The 20,888-nt window shown below is 40.9% G+C and overlaps 2 protein-coding genes across 2 annotated transcripts in view; both read left to right on the plus strand.

Annotated features, from left to right (window-relative positions):
• LOC148429683 (3',5'-cyclic-AMP phosphodiesterase 4D-like) overlaps positions 1-6,631 on the plus strand; it is a 44,227-nt gene extending 37,596 nt beyond the window's left edge. Inside the window, exon 5 of the mRNA XM_088431151.1 lies at positions 5,415-6,631. Within this exon, the coding sequence (XP_088287277.1) occupies positions 5,415-5,657 (243 nt within the window). The 3' untranslated portion in view covers positions 5,658-6,631. The remainder of the gene's footprint in view (positions 1-5,414) is intronic.
• A 7,208-nt stretch (positions 6,632-13,839) lies between these two features.
• Positions 13,840-20,888, plus strand: part of pde4d (phosphodiesterase 4D, cAMP-specific) — a 156,667-nt gene continuing 149,618 nt past the window's right edge. Inside the window, exon 1 of the mRNA XM_088431111.1 lies at positions 13,840-14,238. Coding sequence (XP_088287237.1) covers positions 13,934-14,238 — 305 coding nt within the window. The 5' untranslated portion in view covers positions 13,840-13,933. The remainder of the gene's footprint in view (positions 14,239-20,888) is intronic.

Consider the following 20,888-nt stretch of genomic DNA (forward strand, 5'->3'; position numbering starts at 1 on the left):
CTCTTGACAGTTTAAGCTGTAAAAAAAACGATGAGATTGATGGTGTTGCATGTGGATGATCTAGTGCAGTGAGATATCGAGGTCTGCTGGCAGGGCGTACCCTCCTGTCAGGTGTTGTTGTTAAGCTACGTTGGGGGTTCGAAAATTGCGCTTTGCTGACAGAAATTCCCCAGGTTGTTGTATAACTCCTCTGGAGCTGCCAATCATTTGCCAATCATTCTTCCTACCCCCCATCAAGTGAGATTCACCTGATTCCTAAGCATGCCAGAAAAAAAACAAAAAAACAGGCTTAATTCATATCATATTTATGAAGACGGTTGTAAGAGTAATGCTGCTAAATCCGCTTCTACACTAATCTCTTCTGGAGTTGTTTACAAGCTTGTAGTCTTTGTTCAATGACAATTACACAGGCACTTCCTTAAGGGGCACTAATCAGTGCCTTAAATTTTAAGCAGATGCAATTGAATCAGTCTAAAGTGCGGCTGCATGAATTGAAAAACAGGTCTAGTCCACATGCTAACTCAGATATTGTCGCTCCAGCAGAGGTGCGCTCTGCTGAACGTTGTGGACCTTGCAGAAGATAAGATGTGAATAGGGGCTGACAGCAAATAAATTGTCTCAGGCTAAACCAACCTTGACCTTTTTGTAGTAAACCAGAGTGTTTAAATGGGACTATCTGAAGCCGTGGATTTTATGTGTCTATTTTTAGTGAGGGGAGGCACTGCTTGTACACATGGTGTGGAACTATCACCTGGAAAAGAGCAGCGTGGAACGCCTGGACCTTGCTGACGTCTGAACCTTACTTAACCGGGCAAGCTTTGTTATTCATGCACAGCAAATGAAAACTCTGTGCGCTGTGCAGTAAGATAAATGGACACCATATCAGCCTCAATTTATCATGCTGTTCCAGCCTGAGCATTTGTACCTGTGTATTCAAGTGTGCGCTGAATCAAGGATACTCCTGCGAGCGCGCAATAGGCAAATAACTGATTACCTTTCCACCCACCCTCAGGACGCTTTAGCGAAGGAAATCCAAACAATAGAAGACGTTAAATGGAACTCCATCTAGTCCACTTTCAGCCATTGGAGCCTTGGGTTTATTGTGTGTTCAATAAGTGGGGAAAATGAAAGAAAGCAACTCATTCTGGACTTCAGTCCATCACAGGCGTGACTGAAAGAAATGAGTCATTTTGATTGACTATAATTGAGTGAGTCTATTTGAGTTTCTTAACATAGAAGCCACGTTCATTGGATGGGATTATTTCAATCATCTGTTCGCTTTCTGCTACATTGGTCAGTTTAACGTGCTCCTTATGAGTCACCTTTGTATTTAGGTGTGACCCCAAAGGAAATCAGGCACTCATTTGCAAAAAAGGCAGTCACACTGAGGTTAGCCCGACTAGAAGCAACACAAGCGCATATTAAAAATAGCAGCGGCAGCAGCAGGAGCAGCTTTGCGTAACTGAGTCATGTTGCGGGTCATGGGTTATGCTCCTAAGGGGAGTAAAACATTTGTTTCTTTATTTTTTTCTTTTTTTTGTAGGGTGGCTCAGTTAAGCAAAATTCATTGAATTAAATCTATGTTTTGCAAAGGACAAACACTGATTGCTTGGCCAGTCAGCCTCGGTCATGCTCCATCTACCAGTGGTTTCAATTATCATTTCATTTTTACACCGTATTTACGCTACTAACATACCTGCCAAGTTGTAGGCTTTCAAATTTAATTTGCACTGGTGGAAAATCATTTTCAAACAAGTGTTGTAATTGACAACTGTTTGATCCCAGTATGCAACCAAGGATCCGGAATAGGAACCGGAAACGCCCAAATTGTATCATGTTTACTTTTTTTGAATGCCTCCATTATTATTATTTTTTTTTTAATGTTGTACTTTGCTGCTGTCACCATTCGCAAACTGTTCGCCCGCTCTCGCAAGGTTCGATCTTCTCGCATTACTTTGATTCTGTGATTTACGATCACGTGATGCATGCGCTACAAATACTGTGTAAGAAAATATACAGATATATAGAGGTGAATTACAACTTTTCCAAGATTCTGTACACCCCGGAGTGCATAGGTATGCTTTAAAAAGATGTGCACTTAGGATTTTTTTGCGTGTTATTAGATCTCGGCGATAATTCGTTATCACAATCGACACATGATCAAATAGCAATACAAAATGCTTTCGGTAAAATGTTTTATAGATAGAAATTAGGAAGAAAAACCCGTTGGCAGAGGCACCGATTTTACATTAGATTTGTGTCACAATTGGAGAATATTTTGAGCACAAAAGCTTGTAACAAGGCAATACTTTCTACAAAACAGGTAGGCACGCAGGTAGAGATTGAAAACAGCAGTGGAAAAAAAGGCCAAGTTCCAAACCCCCAGGGAGACTGTGGTGTATTGAAATACACATACACTTACACAAGTGCGACCAGGTGAAATTTTTAACCTCCTTTAACTGTGTGCTCAGCTCTCACCTATACACGCTCTTCACTCATGACCTCCACCTTCAACACCATCATGCAAAACTGCTGAGTCATGGGGAAACTGGGTCCTGGACTTTGTGACCAACAAACCATAGACTGTCATGATCCCCAGCACTGTCTCCTCCTCCATCACCTTCACCACTGTCTCCTGTCCACATTACTGGTATTCATCCAGTTTCAGAAGCATTCATGCTTTTCAACTTCCTCTGCTTTTTCTTTGTACTGTATGTATTTTTTCAAGTTCTGCAAATTTCACAGACTGTCATATGAAGAATTTTGTAGATGACACAGCAGTGATCGGCTGCATCACAAGCTAAAATTTGAGTAAAGAGAGGTGGAAGAACATCTGCTGGTCTGTTGTAAAGATAACAATCACACAACTCTGAAGAAGACCATGAAAATGGTAATAGACTTCAGAAGAAACAGAGAGAGAGGGAGAACGAGACAGATTTTGGCAAAGGCCAGAAATTAAATGAATGATGAATGATGTCTTTTTTCTGCATTTGCAGAGTTAAATATGCCTAGAGAGACCTCTACAAATGCAGTTCTAAAGTTTAATAAATCAAATATGAATGGCACAACACTCTAAGTCTTTTTAAACATTTCTGTCCAAAAAATGCTTCGCAATGGTTTAGATAGATGACTTAGATAGGGAGAGGGGGGTACATAGGGAACATCACTGTAAAAAGTTTGGAAACCTGTGCACTATATCAGTGGTTCTGAACCTTTTTTTCATTGCTGTACCCCTAGTCAAATATATTTTTCAGCCAAGTACCCCTTAACCAGTACAAAGCATTTCATCACTGGTAGAGAGGAGACAGCCAAGAGGAATGAGGTGTCTCAGATGGTGTCTGGATGGTGTGAACATTTTCAGTCTTTAAATGCTGGAAAGTATAAAGCGATTATTGTTGACGCAAGGCAGAAAAAATTGCAGCTTGCACCACCTGTCATTAGAGGGACTCAGGTGGAGAAGGTGAAAACCCTCAAACTCTGTGGTACCCTCATGAGCGATGACCCTACGTACCCACAAAACCCACACCACATCATCAGGAGAGGCTCATAGGTAGGCTTATGAAGGAAGCTGAAGAAAAAAAAAAAAAAAAAACAGAACAAGAAACCTCTCCAGCCAGTATGTCATTAAAGTGGCACAACACATCTATTGAGGAGACTTCATACCAGTGCATCTCAAAATGTGTTTCACAGTTGTTCCATAAAAAGGACGCAAATATGCAATATTGGTGACTGGGCAGGACACATTTATAATGCGCACTGTTCACATTTCTTCCCACCTGGAAAATGCTACTGGAGCATCATAGCCAGAACAAAAAGTCTAAACTTCCACCCTCATGCTATCCTGAAAGAATGACCGCACAAACTGCACAATGTATGCATAATTTTTCCTCAGTAACACCCTTTTACACCCTGTAACACATATGAAACCTGTCCTACTTGACTCTGTATCTTTGAACATGTTATGGATATTAACTAGAGTCTAGTCTAGTTGAGCAGTAGTCTAGTCTGATTCAGCCCTAGAAATAGTCTAGTCACAAGACTATTGCTACTGCAGAACTTGAATACACTGACCAGATATAGGGGATTGGATTTTCACTAACATGCCATCCAAAACCCACAAAAGAAAATCCCATTTCATTGCATGTCGCACCATAGTTTTAAAAAACCCTGCCTCACCCCATCCATCCATTCATCCATCCATCCATCCATCCATCCATCCATCCATCAATGGATTCATCCATCTTCTCTTTATCCTCTTTATCCGAGGGTCGCTGACCCCCCTTCCACCTGAAAATAACTCCCATCCTATCAGGCTCTCGTTCAGACTGATATCCACTCTGCTACTGCTCCCAATATGGAGGTCACATATAACAAAACAAACATCTGTCTGAGTTTGTTTTCAACTACTGCATAATCCCGCTCCCATCTGCGCCAGTCAACGTTTTATCTTGTACCATCCTGACCCTGTGATTAAAGGTAACGTTGACTCCTGTCGTTATTGGTATTTTAATTCCGGTGAACCGTGGGTTCCCCCCTAAAATATCAGCCAATATTAATTTACATATGTGTCAGAAAAAAATATAAACAAAACATAGCAGTGGCTGGAAAAGGCCGGACTGAAAGACAGCACATACCCCCTCATCACGACAGCACAAAAACAGGCCCTAAACACAAGATCAATAGAGGTCGGGGTCTATCGTATCAGACAGGATCACATGTTAGGCTGTGCAAAGAAGCCCCAGAGACGGTACAGCACATCAGATCAAGGTATACAGTACATGGAGCGGCATAACAAGGTAGCAGCAGTAGTGTACCTGAACATCACTATGTGACGTCCCTAACCCCAATACAGAGTGCAATACAGGAAACAGCGAGCGGCCATCTGTACTTTTTTTATGCTTCATTATGATTATTCATGATTTCATTTTTTGAGGTATGAAAGCAACTAGCTAAAATGTAATTTAACTTCATGCATCAAAGAGTGTGGAGTGTAAATTGCTGTGCTGGATTATTTCGAGCCGTTCTGCTTATTTCTTTGATGTGCATTGACAGTTATCTTGAACAACCGGCAGGAAAAAAAGCCATTGATTATATAATGCCACATCTCTGATGGGCTCGTTCTTGTATTCAGCCAACATTCCCTGGGCTTTGATGTTATGGATTATTTCAAGTGGTACTGGTTATATCTGTGGTACTGGTTATTTCTGTGACGCGATACCTCTTCTCATTAGCAGCTGACAGAAGGAACAACTGTTTTGATCATAGTATGACACACGTGTTACATAAACATGCCTTTGGGTCAACAAGAAGTGGCACGTTTTTTTTTTTTTTTTTCTTAGAAATTAGTCTTGTTTCCTCATTGTATTTGTCCTCACAATTTGTTTATTCTGTCATGTTCTTCTCTGGTTCCTTAGGTGTCTGATGATTCGACGGACACCCCAGAGGTGGGTCCTGTCACCTGCACGGAGCCCTTCTTGGTACGGAGGCTGTCGTGCCGCACAGTGCAACTGCCCCCTCTGGCCTTCAGACAGGCCGAGCAGATGTACTTTGACCGCAAACCGGAAGCCGATACAGTCGCCGTTCCGCCACGGCCCAACTCTTTGCCACTTCGCATACCGCCCCTCATTGCCATCACCTCCGCCGATGCCAGTAGGTAGGAAGACCTTTTCATGGAACATTTAGTAACAGTTAGAACCTCTAGTGCAGGGTTAGGGTTAGGGTTTGACCCTTAGACCCTTATTTACGTTTTCATTAAGTTTTCACAGGCCAAGTTTATGTTAGCTTTTTTATTTATTGTTACGTGGCAGGTTGGCTTTAGAACAATGTCATGAAGGGGGCATGGCAGCCACACGGTGAGAGAGACAAAAAAAACGGTTGAAGTTTCTTGAACTTCAAGCAACTTCATACAGGTTGTAGATGATGATGAGGATTTAGATGTTCATTGGAGGAACACTACAAGTCTCTCCATACTGAGGTTCTTAATTTATTCAAGGGTTTGATTCAGTCATTTATCCTGGAAGTATAGTGGACTCATAACTTGCAAATCTCTTCAAAATGACTAACTGCCAGCCGGCGTGAGTCATCATGCTTATTATATGAATCTGTCACTTGTCTAAAAACATGCCTTTCACCAGCTAATAACAGTCCTTTTGCCAAATGGAATGTAAAGCAACTCTTCTTTCATATTCGGCAGTGCATACAGCATATACCAGAGGGGATTTGATAGTCTATTTTCACACTACACAGTAGAGATAATTACAGTGGACGCCTCCATATTTTCAAATAAATAAATAAATTAAATAAAGACTAAATTTCTAAGCCCCTTTACTATTGAACAGCAAACAGTTGGAAGTGTCTTCAATGAAAGTGGTGTTGTTCGAGGTCCCATTTGTTTGGTCTGTACTTTTGTTGTTGCAGTGAAATTCAAAAGTTTAAAACGATTACGCAGCGTGAAAAAAAACAAAAAAACATGACGAAAGCCTAGCAAACATTAAGCAACTTTGAAGGAGTCCTGACGAACTCTGACGTAGAAGCGTTTTTTTTTTAAAATGAACCTCCCGAGTGGCAAAGGTCCTTAAGCGGTACGTCACTCTAAGCGCATTAATCTGTCTCCACTTGAAGAACACGACCTTGTGATGAGTGAGTGAAGAATGACATCCCTTTTAGATAAGTGAATGCACCAGAGTATGTTTGGCAATTGTGATTCTTGAAAGACAAATAAACCTTTCATACAGCATTGCGTATAAAAACACGGTGTTTTCATTGAGTAGCAAGCTCAAGTAGTTTGAATGGACGAATTCCATGGTGAAAGTCATCTGTCAGAGGAGGTGCGCCAAGTACATAAAGTCTGATGCATGGTTTAGTTTAAGTACAATAAGTGTAGGCTACGCTATGTTTGATACTGTATCTTGACAAGAGTTCGTCCCGTTGTGGGTGTGTACAATTCTGACTTGTTCCACAGCAATTGAAGGGAACCCTGCCTTTAAATTTCCCATGTGGACATTTGGACACTCCTTTCCACCCTGATTGTTGGTTTTTGTGCATGACAATGAGTCATGAGGGAGTGATCCATATTGTTATATTTATGAATGAAAAACAATGACATTAACTGCTGGCTCAGTATCTGTCAGCCTGCACTAAAATTGCATTACACCATCTGTGCCAAAGCTTTAACCCAGTTCCAGCAGGTGTAGCTATCAGTTTACTTTCAGCCACCAAATTGTCATGTCAAAGAAAATGGCCTCGCACCGACTGGCATGGCACAGAGACATTTACCTATTCTCCCAACATGCTAAATGAGAGTTTCACAAGCACAAAAATTGTGCTTTAGCTTTCCACCAATATAGAGTCCAAGTTCTTCTCTTTCTTTGTTGATTCACTATTCAATACAAACCATTGCACATAGGCCACATATTGAAAGACACATTTTTCTGCCTTTTCTTGAGTTGTTTTTCCTCCTTGCCAAGAATCTGGTACCTGCAGTGAGTGGATAAATAACAAGAACGCGAGCTCCCGCTTACTAATCAGGCTCACTTGCTACAGGGGCTTTCATTATAGAGAAAGGATAATAAAGCACTGCTAATGGAATTCTGAGGCAAAGAAGGCTGATTGATATCTAGAGGTAACACAAAAAAAGTAGGAAATTCCAGAGTGCTGTGTGGATTACATGATCATGCACCTTTAATACAATACACTGTACAATGATTTGCAGTTCATTTATACAGTAATGAGATTTTGTATGCCTTTCTGACATTTTTTTTTTTTTTTTTTTTTTTTACAATGCGTCACCAATCAAAAAATCTGCTACTTTTAGTTTTGGCTGAAACATTTTGTCATCAGTCATTTTGGAAATGATGTAAGATGAAGAGAACCAAAATGACTAGTTGAATGTTCTTATTTCTGTTTGAAAATGAAAGACTGTATTATTTTCAACTAGTTGGCCATGAATTGGGTTATTCCTTGCTGCTAGTTTATAACAGGACAGGATTCATTGAAAAACAAACTTTGCCTTGCTTTTAACTTTTCTTGAAGGGACACAACTTGCTTGTTATTCGCTAAATTGCAATTTGCTTGCTTGTTAGCCCATCATTGTGTTTACAGTATAAGATTACTTACCAGAGACCACAGAGAAAGAACGGGGGGCAGGCAGGCAGGCGGGCAGGCAGGCTGACAGACAGACAGACAGACAGAGAGAGAGAGAGAGAGAGAGAGAGAGAGAGACAGACAGACAGACAGACAGACAGACAGACAGACTGAGGAAAAAATATCAGATATGGATCAAATTCATGACCACATACCCAAGTGGCCTGGGATGCATTTGAAAAATTGGATGTGTCGTTCACACTACCATTAAAAGATACAGGTCGCATAAGGGCAAAAAAAAAATCAGAATTGGGTCACTTCAAGCTGCAGCGTGAATGTAGCATAAAGAACAAACTAGAATTTATGTCTCGGGATGCTGATGGATGGATCATATCATCTCTTGATAGGACAGCTCAAGCTTTCATCTTTGTGTGGAGACCTACCAAAATGTCCCATTGGTACGTCTCTCTTGGATGCAAAATGAAAATTATTGACCTGCCTTCAAGGAGGCCACAAAATGACGGCCATTGGTGGAGATAGCAAAACATCTTTCAAGGCAACCAGAACAGTCCAGTTCCGATCGATTCGATTGAATGAAATGATCCAAGGATCCCACCATAATACAGTACATATACATAACATAGAAGTCGATGTAAAAAGGCAAAATTCTAGCATGAATAGTTTAAGTACAGAATAGCATTTAGAAGCCAACTAATAACACAAAGGACAAGATCCTGAAGATAACAAATGAGTATTTTGAATTCAGTCTAAGAGTAAAATTTCCCATTTTATTTCTGTTGATAAACAGCTTTAATAATAAAAACATATTTTATTATTGGAACTTGTCCTGTGGGTGTCAAAAGGCTTATGCTGCAGGCCAGTTAGTGTGACATCCCTCAAGCACTCTCATATATTTTGAATCAAATGCGGGAATGCAAAATTTCCATGCGATGGGAAAATGGGTTATGCAGAGAATGTTAACAAAGGCAATGCTTCTTTGCCTTGCTTCAGGCTTGATACATTTATAATTCAATGCACAGTGTGGAGAGCTATACCAAGGTGCCACACTTTAATAGACTCAACTTTGACTTTTGGGTTTGTGACGCAAAAGAATATGCATTTTGATGACACGGTGCGCAATATTAAGACACAAGTCCAGATGTTGGCGTGCGTTTTCATTACAGGCTCGTGATTAAAAGCTGCCTGTGCCGCAAAACACACATGTGAGATTGTGGGTGTACATGTAGGCGTTTACCAGTGAGGTGTCTGTTTCTGATAAACAATATGACGACGAGGAACTGTGTGTTGGAGCATTTGTAAATGTATTAATTGCTTTGAAACAGCATTAAAGGAACAATGTGAAAGATTTAGACCATTTTTCATTAAAAAGGAATAAATATTAGAAATTTAAAAAACTTACAAATAAATGTGTTCTTAACGACCAATGATATGTTTTAAATATAATTGTAGGTCTAGTTGTCATGAAATTATATTACATGGGGGGTGGCTCTCCTCCGGATGCTGCCATGTCTGTTACAGCTACGTACGATGATAAATGCGGCACCTCCTGCTATCCATAATGAAAAGCGGTCTAAATCTTACACATTGTCCCTGTAAGAAGAAGGTTGAGAGAGCACCGGAACCGAAACCGCCAGATGGTCATGTGTCGAAGCAAAAATGTCAATGGCGATTGTTTCGAGCACTCACTGCGCTAATTAGCAGGCTTAACTGTTAAAGCAGTGCTCTTGTGCTAAATGTAATCAATGCATGCGATTGAAGGTAAAGACAGGTTCAGTTATAGGGTGGAAGCCACCTCAGATGGATGAGTTCTTCAACGCCTATCATCAGTTTTGTTGTCATTGCGGTGGTCATCAACTGATTTCCCTGAAACCTTCAGGAGGGGAGGTGCATGGCCCCAAGAAGAATGTATTCTGTTTAGTTCCAATTCTGGATGCAGGTGCAGTTTGAGCTGTGTCAAGTATGTATGTATTTATTTGTATGCATTTAATTTTTTGCCAGCATTGGGGCCTAGTTGGGCTGTAATCCAGCAGATGTGTGGCAGCTGGCACCCACTCTGTGATGCTAATTGCCACTATCGGGAGCATTGATGGGCAGCAATAATGCTTGGAAGATCTTGATTTTCCCATCAATCGGGTTAGCTATACAAGGTCTCTGTGACTCTTAAGTCTTGGCAGAGGTTTGAGCTCTGCTTAGTGCAATTTGAATCACTTTACAGCTTGGAGTAAAATGGGACCCACAAATAACATTCCAAATCAAATCAAATCCAATTTCTATAGCCCTGAATCACCAAAGTCTCAAAGGGCTTCACATGTGAAAACAGGTTACATCGAGACTTCTTTTGGAAAAAAAAGTCATACATTTCTCGTTATAGGTACACAACAGTGTCCCCTGCTGAAAGCTCCCAGAAATAAGAAAGGACAAACTGAAAAACCCAAATTTGAGGAAAATCAGAAACCTTCAGAAGGGACCACAGGTGGGAGGAGTTCTAATTCAAAAGTTCCAATAGGCTATTCTTGACTTTTTTCAACTGATTTGTGGACTAATCAGAACACTTTTGTGGCCTCAAAGCACGATATTGCCATCGCAATACTTCATTATAGGTGTAAAGTCCATTTGGTGCTCAATGGTACTCTTTGCACCAAACATATGTCTCATATTGCCCCCCTAGTCCACAGGCTAGACATGTGAAGAAAACTGGAGAGAGGAAAGCGTTGATAATAGTTTGATACAGATCTTGACAAAAGTGATAGATTCATTATTATTTTTATTGTCATCACATCCATTAGCATGTCTGACCAATTGGAGCTGTGATCCACCATATCATCATTGAAGTTGGGGGAGACGAGAGATGTTCTGTAATGTGCATGACTGCCATCTACAGAATTGGAGTAAAAAGGTTGTTATTTTTAATTAAAATGTAAGTTGCTCCATTTGAACATCTGACTTCATTTGATTTTGCATACACCTAGTGTGCCACACTTGCATAACATTTTAAACTAACAAAGTTAGTTCAAACAAAGTTCTATTTTATTATCATTATCAATGATTGAATCGAAGAGCGGCACGCAATACGGACAGGGAACATTGAACGTAAGGTTTTCCCAATTTAAAAATAGGTTGCCCATCTGTTGTTATGTTTGAAGGTTATGCTGGGACACTCGCCTGCCAATGACCTTGTTTAAACTCGGACACTGACTTAAATGAAATGAAATGTGTGTTCGCTGTGCGGGGCCTCACAAGAGCACACACATATGTCACACAAGACCGTGCGACTGCTTCTAAAGCTGTGTGTGTCGCACCATCACACTTGCCGGCCGCCATTGTTTTCTGTCACTTTGTTGGTGAGGTAGATTACACCTCGGCTCTTAAAAGAGTGGCAATTACATTCCCTATGCTGTTAGTGTCTGGAGGAAAGTGTATGTACCACAGGATCTTTGCGGAGGATAAACACACACACAGAGCTCTAATATGTTACATGGGTGCACACGTGCTTCAGGCACATCTTGGATTTCATGCAGACGCAGGTATAGTTTTTCATCTTTGGGAATTTGGTAGACCGAATTGCGCATTTCTGGTCACTCTCCCATCTGACATTATGGTAACTATCCTGCAGTTTGTCTATTTTTGTAGACTGCTGTACCTGCTCCACTCTGCTAGCACATTTCAAGGGAATGAGGGGGCCTTTAGCCAGTGGATGGCAAACCAGTTCTTGCCATTCCATCACACAAAGGAGAAAGTGTGCCCTCCTGCCTGCATGGGTCTACCAAATTGCTGAAAAAATTGCAGGTGAATTGTCTTGACCGCAGTTGACATTTTATTCTATCGGAAACACTTGTGTCGCAATCCTTCCGAATAACTGTAGGAACAAAGACATCTCAAAAATAACATAGTAGATAAAATATAACCTTTATGTTTTATATATATATATATATATATATATATATATATATATATATATATATATATATATATATATATATATATATATATATATATATATATATATATGTATATATGTATATATATGTATATGTATATATATGTATATGTGGGAAAATATATAGCTATATACATATACATATATATACATATACACATGTATAAATGCACTTCTATAATAAAGCATATTTATGTTTTTAACAATTTTTATACATTTCAATAATACATATGAATTGGAATCTGTCATTGTAGAAGAAAAGATTTTTCCCGTACAAGTCATACTTGAGTAATAGAAAAACAAACAGATTTTGGTACTTGCTGTCAACTGAAACTGACTTCACATGTGCTCAAGGCTAAGGTAAGAGCAATAACAACTCACCTCTTTTCTGGGTTTGTGATATTCACATACTAAGCTTACTACTTTTTATCAACTTTTTACCGATGAAAATGGCTTAATTTCTTAAGTATACCTTTACATATAAAACAAATGAATTATGTACAAATGATTTGTACAACTTGATCTTCAGTTTAACCCAGTTAATTGTGTCACATTGGACCAATGAGTAGATTGGTCCCATTTTGACACAAATTGAGTTATCTGATTCAACTGTTTTGACATGCAGAACTGCAGTGTCCTGATTTTGACTATAACTGTTTATTTATGGGTTTTTTTTTTTTTTAAATACAATCCTTTTTTTGTCTTATGTACTCCCAATTTCATGAAAATTGGCGGCTGGCCTTGATCATCACCAAAAACAAAAAAACAAAAAAGATGTGCATGGCAGCTTGCAGACATCACATGACCAGACTTAAAAACAGATGTGCCATGATTGGTCTTTATCTGAGTTCTGATAAACTGTAATGCCATTTTCAACTGACAGCAAGTTGAAAATGCCCACCTCCTGATATGAATTCATTAGGTTGATTTTGCTGCTTAATTCATGTTCCAAAGACACAAAATTAATCAGAATGCCTTTTGTAGACTAGTAGAGGTAAGTAGAACATTATATTGGAAAGAACAGTTTTGATTCAACTTCCTTTTAAATGTACTCAAATTCTCTAGCATTTTTTCTTTATCGTTTTGACTTTGAAGTATTTTATATTTTGACAAAAGAGTGTCCTTTCATGTGAAAAATACGCATTTTCCACTTATATGCTTGATGTGACTGCTCAATGTTAAACTGAAAATCAAAATCCAAATTTTGGTGAGCTCAACCAAATCTGTGTCCTACTTTGTACTGTATTCTTAAACTTGTGAATAACCTACTTTGCCCGTTCCCGTAGTATTAAGATGCTGTCTTTTTTCTTTTTATTTCTACGTGCATTTTTTTAAACCGTCATGTTTATTCGAAAATATAGCAATGATACAACTTGCTCTTTTGCAGCAGCTCTGAGTGTGGTGAAATGATTGGGCCAAGTGGCCGTGTGCCCACTGCAACCCTTTGCCTTCTCACTCTCGCAGGACGGCAGGGGAGGTGCTCTGGGTGGGTCTCTCATGTTTAATGTACAATCCTGCTTGCCTGCCTATATTTGCCGCCGGATGTGGCTCCTGCACAGGAGCCCTCGAGGAGGAGGGGATGGAGTCGAGCTTTTTGACTTGAAGTTAATTATTTTTGCACATTTTAAATTGTGCAAATGCAGGATTAGTCCCGGACTGAGCATGTGACACCTTTGCTGGAGTGGGCGTGAATGTTGACTTCCGGGACACTTGGGGGGCGAAACGCAACTTTGGACCCCTCCCGAGACCACAGAGATGTACTGTAGGCCAAAGAAGGAAGTTTATGGAGTTGAGTTGAAAGTTCGCCTAAACGAATAATTGGGCCAGGCATTTGCATTTGAATGCAACTTAAGTAGCGTTTGCAGGAAAAAAAATCGGAACGCTAAGGGTGAAATGGAGCAAGGGAAAGTGGGGACGCAACCGTCGGTGGCCGGCGGCGGCGTCGGAGCCGCGGGCGTGAGTGCAAAGGCGCCCAAACATCTGTGGAGGCAGCAGAACCAGGCTGCGCTCTCGCCGCTCCACCACGCTCTGCTCGTGCGCAAGAGCCACCAGCGCGTCAGACAGCGAGGCTTCTCCGACACCGAACGGTACCTCAGCCCACTCAACATGGACCGGACGTACGCCGTGGACACGGGACACCGACCCGGACTGAAGAAATCGCGCATGTCGTGGCCGTCGTCCTTTCAAGGTCTTCGACGGTAAGCTTCGCGTGCATTCCCAGCGAGAGAGGAAAGGATAAGGTGGCACGGACAAAGTGCTTCGCGGTGGGCGTTGTGTGCATGAGCGACCTGTTCTTTTGTCCCCGCTTCTTATTTGTGGAACTTTGGACGGCTTTGGTGCTTTTTTTTTTTTTTAAATCACGAGGCGCGTTTTGCATCAGTTTGTGACGGCGCGAATTGCAGCTTTTAAAGGCAACAATGACAGCGCTGATGTCCGTGAAATAATTGCAACTTTTCGGCTTTTAGCTCAAAATGATCTGCTTGGAGGTTATTATAAATAAATGCAAGCACAATGTGACACAAGGAAGTGATGCGGTCAGGTATAAATGACACTGAGTTTAGGTGTAGCCCCATAGGCAGGTCACAGGAATTATACCAACACATGCAAATCAGGAGACATATTGAGCAATAATCCTTCAGGATCAATGCTATTAAGATGTGAATAATTCCCATTTGGCGCCGTGTGAGACATTAGGCTTTCCTGAACACTTATGCTCTAATTATGTTGGTGTGTAACCTATGGCTCGTGGTCCTAGAAAGCATCAGAACTGACCCACGCAATTCCATCCATCCATCTATTTTGTATATTGCTGATCCCGTTCAGGGTTGCAGGCTCTGGGAGCTTGTTCCATCTTATGGTACTTGTGCCTAGCACTCGAAGAGCAGATTGATGCAGACAGACATTCATTCACACTTAGAATCACACCCTTCTGAGTGGTAATTGAACCCACGCTGCTTGCACAGAAGTCAGGTGAGTGAAGCACCATCACGCAATTACATATAGAACCTGAGCGATCTGTGAATGCCCTTGTGTGCCTTTTTTTGAAAGTAGCAATTTTTTTCTGATGCTTGGTATGTATCTCATGCAGTACTGTGGTTCCTCTAATATCTCCTGCTTCTTTGCACATCCCCTAAACTTATTTGGTTCAATGACGAGTCTAAACTGTCCATAGTTGTGATTATGAGTGTGAATATTTATTAGGCCATATGTTCCTCGTGATTGGATGGTGTCAATGTCCAAAGTGCATGCTGCCTCACGCCCCAAAGTCAGCTTGGATAGGCGCCCTTTCACCCACAACTGCGATGAGAAGAGAGGGATGGATGTTTTATAATGGCTTCTCCCCCCCAAATTAAGTATGCTTCCCTTGGAAGACGTCACCAGGATTCAAATGGTTTCCCATCCCTGATGGGACCTATGCATGATGACCACAACCCCTCCCTCCTTCCCTTCTGAGCATTTTATACAGACACTCCAAAGTGATGACAGCAACGTTATAATGAAGCACTTCCTGCACACATACATACACAGAGGCAGAAATGCAAAAAAGAAAAAAAAAGGCTCGGGTGTGTGCGGGAAGTGCTCTAATTACTCACATGTTCTGGGAAGGAGAGAGCCTGCGTGAGTGAGGAGGGAGAAAAAAAAACATCTGAGGATGAAATCTGAGAAGGTCACCTCAGCTCCCTTGTCTAAAGTGACTGTTAGGGATGCAGGTTTTATGTCAAACCACTTGATGTAACCCTCCCCGCCTGCTTCAGTCCATTTTCTTTCTTTTTTTCGAATATTCTGATGATGAGAGCCTCCGAGTGTGCTCGCTGTCCTGATACCGAAAGGTTGTTAGTTTGTCTGCCTGGCTGACAAGAATAGTTCCTGTCTTTTAGTGGCGGACCCGTCACATGGAGGAGAAGCCGGAGCGAGTGGAGCAAGGCAGGGAGGGCAGGCGAGATCAGAGCCCAGATGGAAATGACATAGCCATGCAACCACTGTACTGCACTTACACATTCGTCTCACTAAAGAAATAGAAGGAACATAAAAATGCAGCTTTCATTTGCCGACATGTTCACGTATGCTGTCGCACCCTACCAAAAGAGGGTAGCGCTTCAGGAGGTTAACGGCCTCTGTGGTATCCAGAGCAAATTACAGTTTACACCAAAGACTAATTACGTTAGGGATGTACTGTGCGTTGCGGGGAGCAACAACACACCATTGCAAATCAAATTTGCGGGAAGATTCTCTGGTTTACCGTTGGTCACTGGTGTAGTTTCTTAAATTTGGTCTCATTTTATGTATGACCTTCTCGCTTGTATTTTGGCTGCTTTTGGTGAGAACCTGCCAGTCTATGCGATTGTGACCTTTGACAGTAGCCTTGTTTTGACTGTTTATACACATAATGTATGTATTTTTGCAACTAGTACATTAAATGGTCCAATGTTGTCTTGCTTCCCTGGGTTCAGGAAATGATTGTGGCATTACTTTGTCATGGCATTTTTATTTGTGACCATAACTTTGTTTTTGTATTTTTCTGTTTGTTTTCAGGGTAGATAGGTTTTACAAAAACTGACCCCATGATTATTACAGCCACCAAACTCTGTGTTTTCTCTTTGGGGTTGCGTCTAGAAATTTTCTCTGAGCGCGCTGATTCATTCAGACCTTTCGGGAACATTGTTCAAATGTGCTGTTTGGTTATTCATGTTTCCCCAAATCATGGCCGATCAAATCCTGGTGTGTCAGGCAAGAAACGTAAACAGTTCCGTTCTCGTTCTTTATCGGTGACAGAAGATGAAGAACTTCTGCCTGGGGTGCAAGAATTTATAATATTCTTTTTACTTTTTCATTTTGTTCGTCAAAAGTTATATATATGTTATGTGTAACAAGTATCCTCTACTTACTGTGGAAATTCATATATTTGTTTGTATGTATGTATGTATATATATATATATATATATATATATATATATATATATATAAAATTGTGACAACAATAATATATAATACAATCACATTGTTTTTGCATGTGAGTTTGAGTCCAAGTCACTTGATTTTGAGTATCAGTTTATACTGGTTCTAGATCCAAAACCTGTCCAGTGCAATGAAAAAAAACGACCACATCCAAATAGTTTGTTTTTATTGTTTTAATTATAACTAACTGACATGTATTTTGGGGGCAGGTGTGCCTTCAGTCTCTATTGTCCTTTTGCTGTATCTTTCTGCTTTGAATGTATATGTGTTATAGTATGGAGTCCATTTTGCAGCACGGGTTCTTGATCTCATCTTGAGCAAAATTACAATGGCCGAGAGCCACATGCAGAGATGTAAATAAAGAAAACCCTTTTATCTGCATCTCTTCATCTGACAGATGCGGCCAGTTAACTCTTATTTACAATTACACGCACACACAAAACACAGTTGTGCTTACTCACCAAGACCTGATACTTTGAAGTAGAAAAGTGGCATTGTTAGACACACAAACGTTTGGAATAGTCAAGCCTAATTTGGTGAGAGGCATTCAGTGGGTATCATAGCAGACTGGAAGTAAATTAAACATTCAGTAATGTTATGAAAGGTGACAGTACTCAGTTGTCTTGGCATGAATTAGTTAATTACAACAAGAGGAAATGAGCATTTTGCCTTTTAGAAGTCGTGATTCTCTGTCCACAAATCAACTTACTGCATCGTGTCCTGCTGTGCCCTTTTAGTTCTGTCACTATTTGTCTTGTATTCCAAAACCCGGGTGCCAAAAACTTCTTTTGGCGCCGGCCAGTTTTGTTTTCACATGTGCCAAAAAGTGTGTTTTGTACAAATCATAATGGTACACAGCTGCAAGGTACATTAAGTATTCAGCCAAAGGTAGCTGGCCTTCTCTAACAAAATTGCTTGTCTTGCTATATTATTAGTGGCTTGTTGTTTTCACGCGGCGCAGAGGGTTGTTTGAAGGCCACTTGTCGTCCTTCCCAGACGTGCAATAAAGTAAGTAAAGTCTGCCCGAGAAGATGAGGAACATGAAGCTTTTGGCTCTGCTTTGCCCATGTTGTTTATGCGAGCCATACTTTGGAACAACCTCATTAAGGGAGGCGACGGCACGCGTCATTTCTTCGCATGAAAACCTCAGCCATCAACTTGCTTCAAGTCAGATAATGCTGACACATCGCCTGATTACAGCAGACAGATACAAACAACTAGCCGGGCACTCTCCCCGAAGAAGAGGAAAAAGAAAAGTCGCTCCCCCTTTGCCTTTCAATGGAACGATCTTGTGTATATGCGGAGAGACAGCGGCCCTTTCCCCATAGACTGTGGATCTTTCCGCGTGTCCCTGTGTGGCTGGTGCAGTGCAAAGTCCGGCAGCACCCCCCAGGTACAACCCATCACCCAAATGTGTCACAATGGAGGCCGGGCTTGGAAGCCGCTCAAGGCTTCTGTGAGACCTCAGCGAGAATCTGGAGCATCCTCTGATGACAACATGGCAATCCTCCCGTTTCTACCCTGTTGCAGGGACGCCGCAGGGGCTGCTTCTGTTACGGTCGACGTCTTTGTCAAAGGGAACACGCAGTTTGCTTTTGCCGCCGTCCAGTTTTTGACTTGAAAACGAAATGATGAAATGAAAGCAGAGGATAAGGATAACGTGTGTGTGCTACATCTGGACTGTTGGTACTTTATCTTACCTACGTTCTCTGAATTGGATTGAACAGTTACTGTGACTCTTCTTTAGTGTGTGGGTCGTGCATACATGGCACCAATGTGGGACCTTTTTGATGATTTCTTTGTGAAATCAAAGGAGAAAGCATTGAAGAAAAAACACTAGATAGCTGAAATTTCACGCTAATTCTAATCATGTTAAAGTTCAAAATACAACCATGCTCCAATATCTAAACTGTTGCAGCTTGGCGTATTATGGGTACCAGGTTGGACATACCCACACTCATTATAATGCACGTTTTTTGGATGGATGTTGAATCTATGTGTTATATTGCATTTCCTGCGATTTTTGAACCAAGCTCTTTAGCGGTGGTTGAGATAGGCCAATGCAGAAATTTCTCAAATGGCTTTTGTGGAACACTTTAAGACAGTAGTTGGGGCCAAAGACCACATAATGGTTATTTTTTTCAACTCCTACACAAAAACACCAACTTGCTTCAAACTAGTGTGAATGCACTCGTAGCTTGACTCACTTTTTCAAGTTGTGTATCTTGCCTTGTATTTCATAAAAACTACATGTGTATGGATAGAGCTCATGCCACTGAACATTGAGTGGTTTAAAGAAAAAAAGAATTCATTTAAAATGTTAGTTATCCCACCCTCAAAAGCATTGGTACAAAACATTGGTACAAAAAATCCGAGTGTAGTCTTATTAAAATGATTGCACAAGGGTAAAGGTTCATGTATTTGTGGGTTTTTGTTTTTTGTTTTGGTTGGTGCATATGAGTTCTCACACGGAACATATTAGGAAATGAAGTGTAACTGCCTTGCGCTCTGGTTGCATATCTACTTCGTGAACTAATTCAGTGCTGGTCAGCCTCGGGCTATCAGACGTCCCGGTTAGCAGGATGCTTTTGGCAGTGCTTCAGATTTCAAACCCATCAGAAAAGGCATGAGGCCAACGTGAATATTACTACAGCATGAAAAAAAAAACCCCCAAAAAACACAACATTTTAACGGCATGTTAACAGCCTTAACTGGGCTCTTCATATGGAGCCAAAGCAATAAAAACTGCCATTGGTGGTTTTATAGCATCACGATTCAGACTATTGCACTATTGTTAACTCCCTTGAGGACAAACCATGGATGCTACCCTTTTCCAAGAAACAATTTCATTCAATGCATTATTAGAGAAAATGTAATTTATTGGACAAGTGATGAATAGATATAAAGAGGTCACAGGTTTAATACTGGCTTCGGTGTGGAGTTTGCATGTTCTCCCCGTTCCCGCATGGATTTTCTCAACTTACTCAAGTTTTCTCCCACATTCCCCATATGCGCCCTGTGCGAACTGGCAACCTGTTCGGGGAGTACCCTGCCTACCGCCTGAAGACAGCTGGGATAGGCTCTAGCATGCCTGTGACACTTGTGAGGTTAAGTGGTCAAGTAAATGGGTGGATGGATAGCTGTATGCATATACTAATAGATCTTTGCGGTTTTTTTTTTGTGGTTCTTGCTGAATGCTATATATTCCTGTTTACAAACACAACCTTTTTTTGTATTTTTTATTGATGTTACGAAAATTTCTGGCTAGCCCCTTGAACCTGTTGAGATTAAGATGTAAATATCAAGAGCCGCGCTTCCTGCTCGAAGTTTTATTTTTATTTTATTTATCAACATGTGGTCTATCTTCATTTGTCATTCATTGGTGAAGTTGAGGAGTCGGATTTATCCCGTTTGGATTGTCCCAATTCTGATCTCAAAGCGTTCAAGGCAAACGTAAACAATGAAGATGGCTGGTAGTGATAAATATTTTTTTGTGAAGTTGGGGTTTGTTTTTATTCCGCAATGTACCGGTTCTAAAGGGCGTTTGAGTACAGTTTTCCTAGTTGGAGGCCGGAAAATTCGAGCACCCCCTTTATTGAATGCAGCATATGACAAGACCAAACACTGGAAATGCAGTGATGAACAGAGAAGGCTCAGAAAACAGACCCACCGCTGGCTGCACTTTTACTCGAAAAGTAAGAGCATAAATACGCGTGACAAAATACACTCCTGCTCTGCTGCACCTGATGAATGGGTATCGAGGTGCGCGCAATCCATCAAGTTTGCAGTCACATGCAGTATAAGACCTGAAGATGTCGTCGTTTATTAATGCACCTTTAACAAGCTCTTGTCCCATGTTTATAGCATTAATAGCAATCTGCCTCATCACCAG

Source organism: Hippichthys cyanospilos, chromosome 1 (genome assembly GCF_059441005.1).
Source record: "Hippichthys cyanospilos isolate Australia breed blue-spotted pipefish chromosome 1, RoL_Hcya_1.0, whole genome shotgun sequence".
Classification (NCBI taxonomy): Eukaryota; Metazoa; Chordata; class Actinopteri; order Syngnathiformes; family Syngnathidae; genus Hippichthys; species Hippichthys cyanospilos.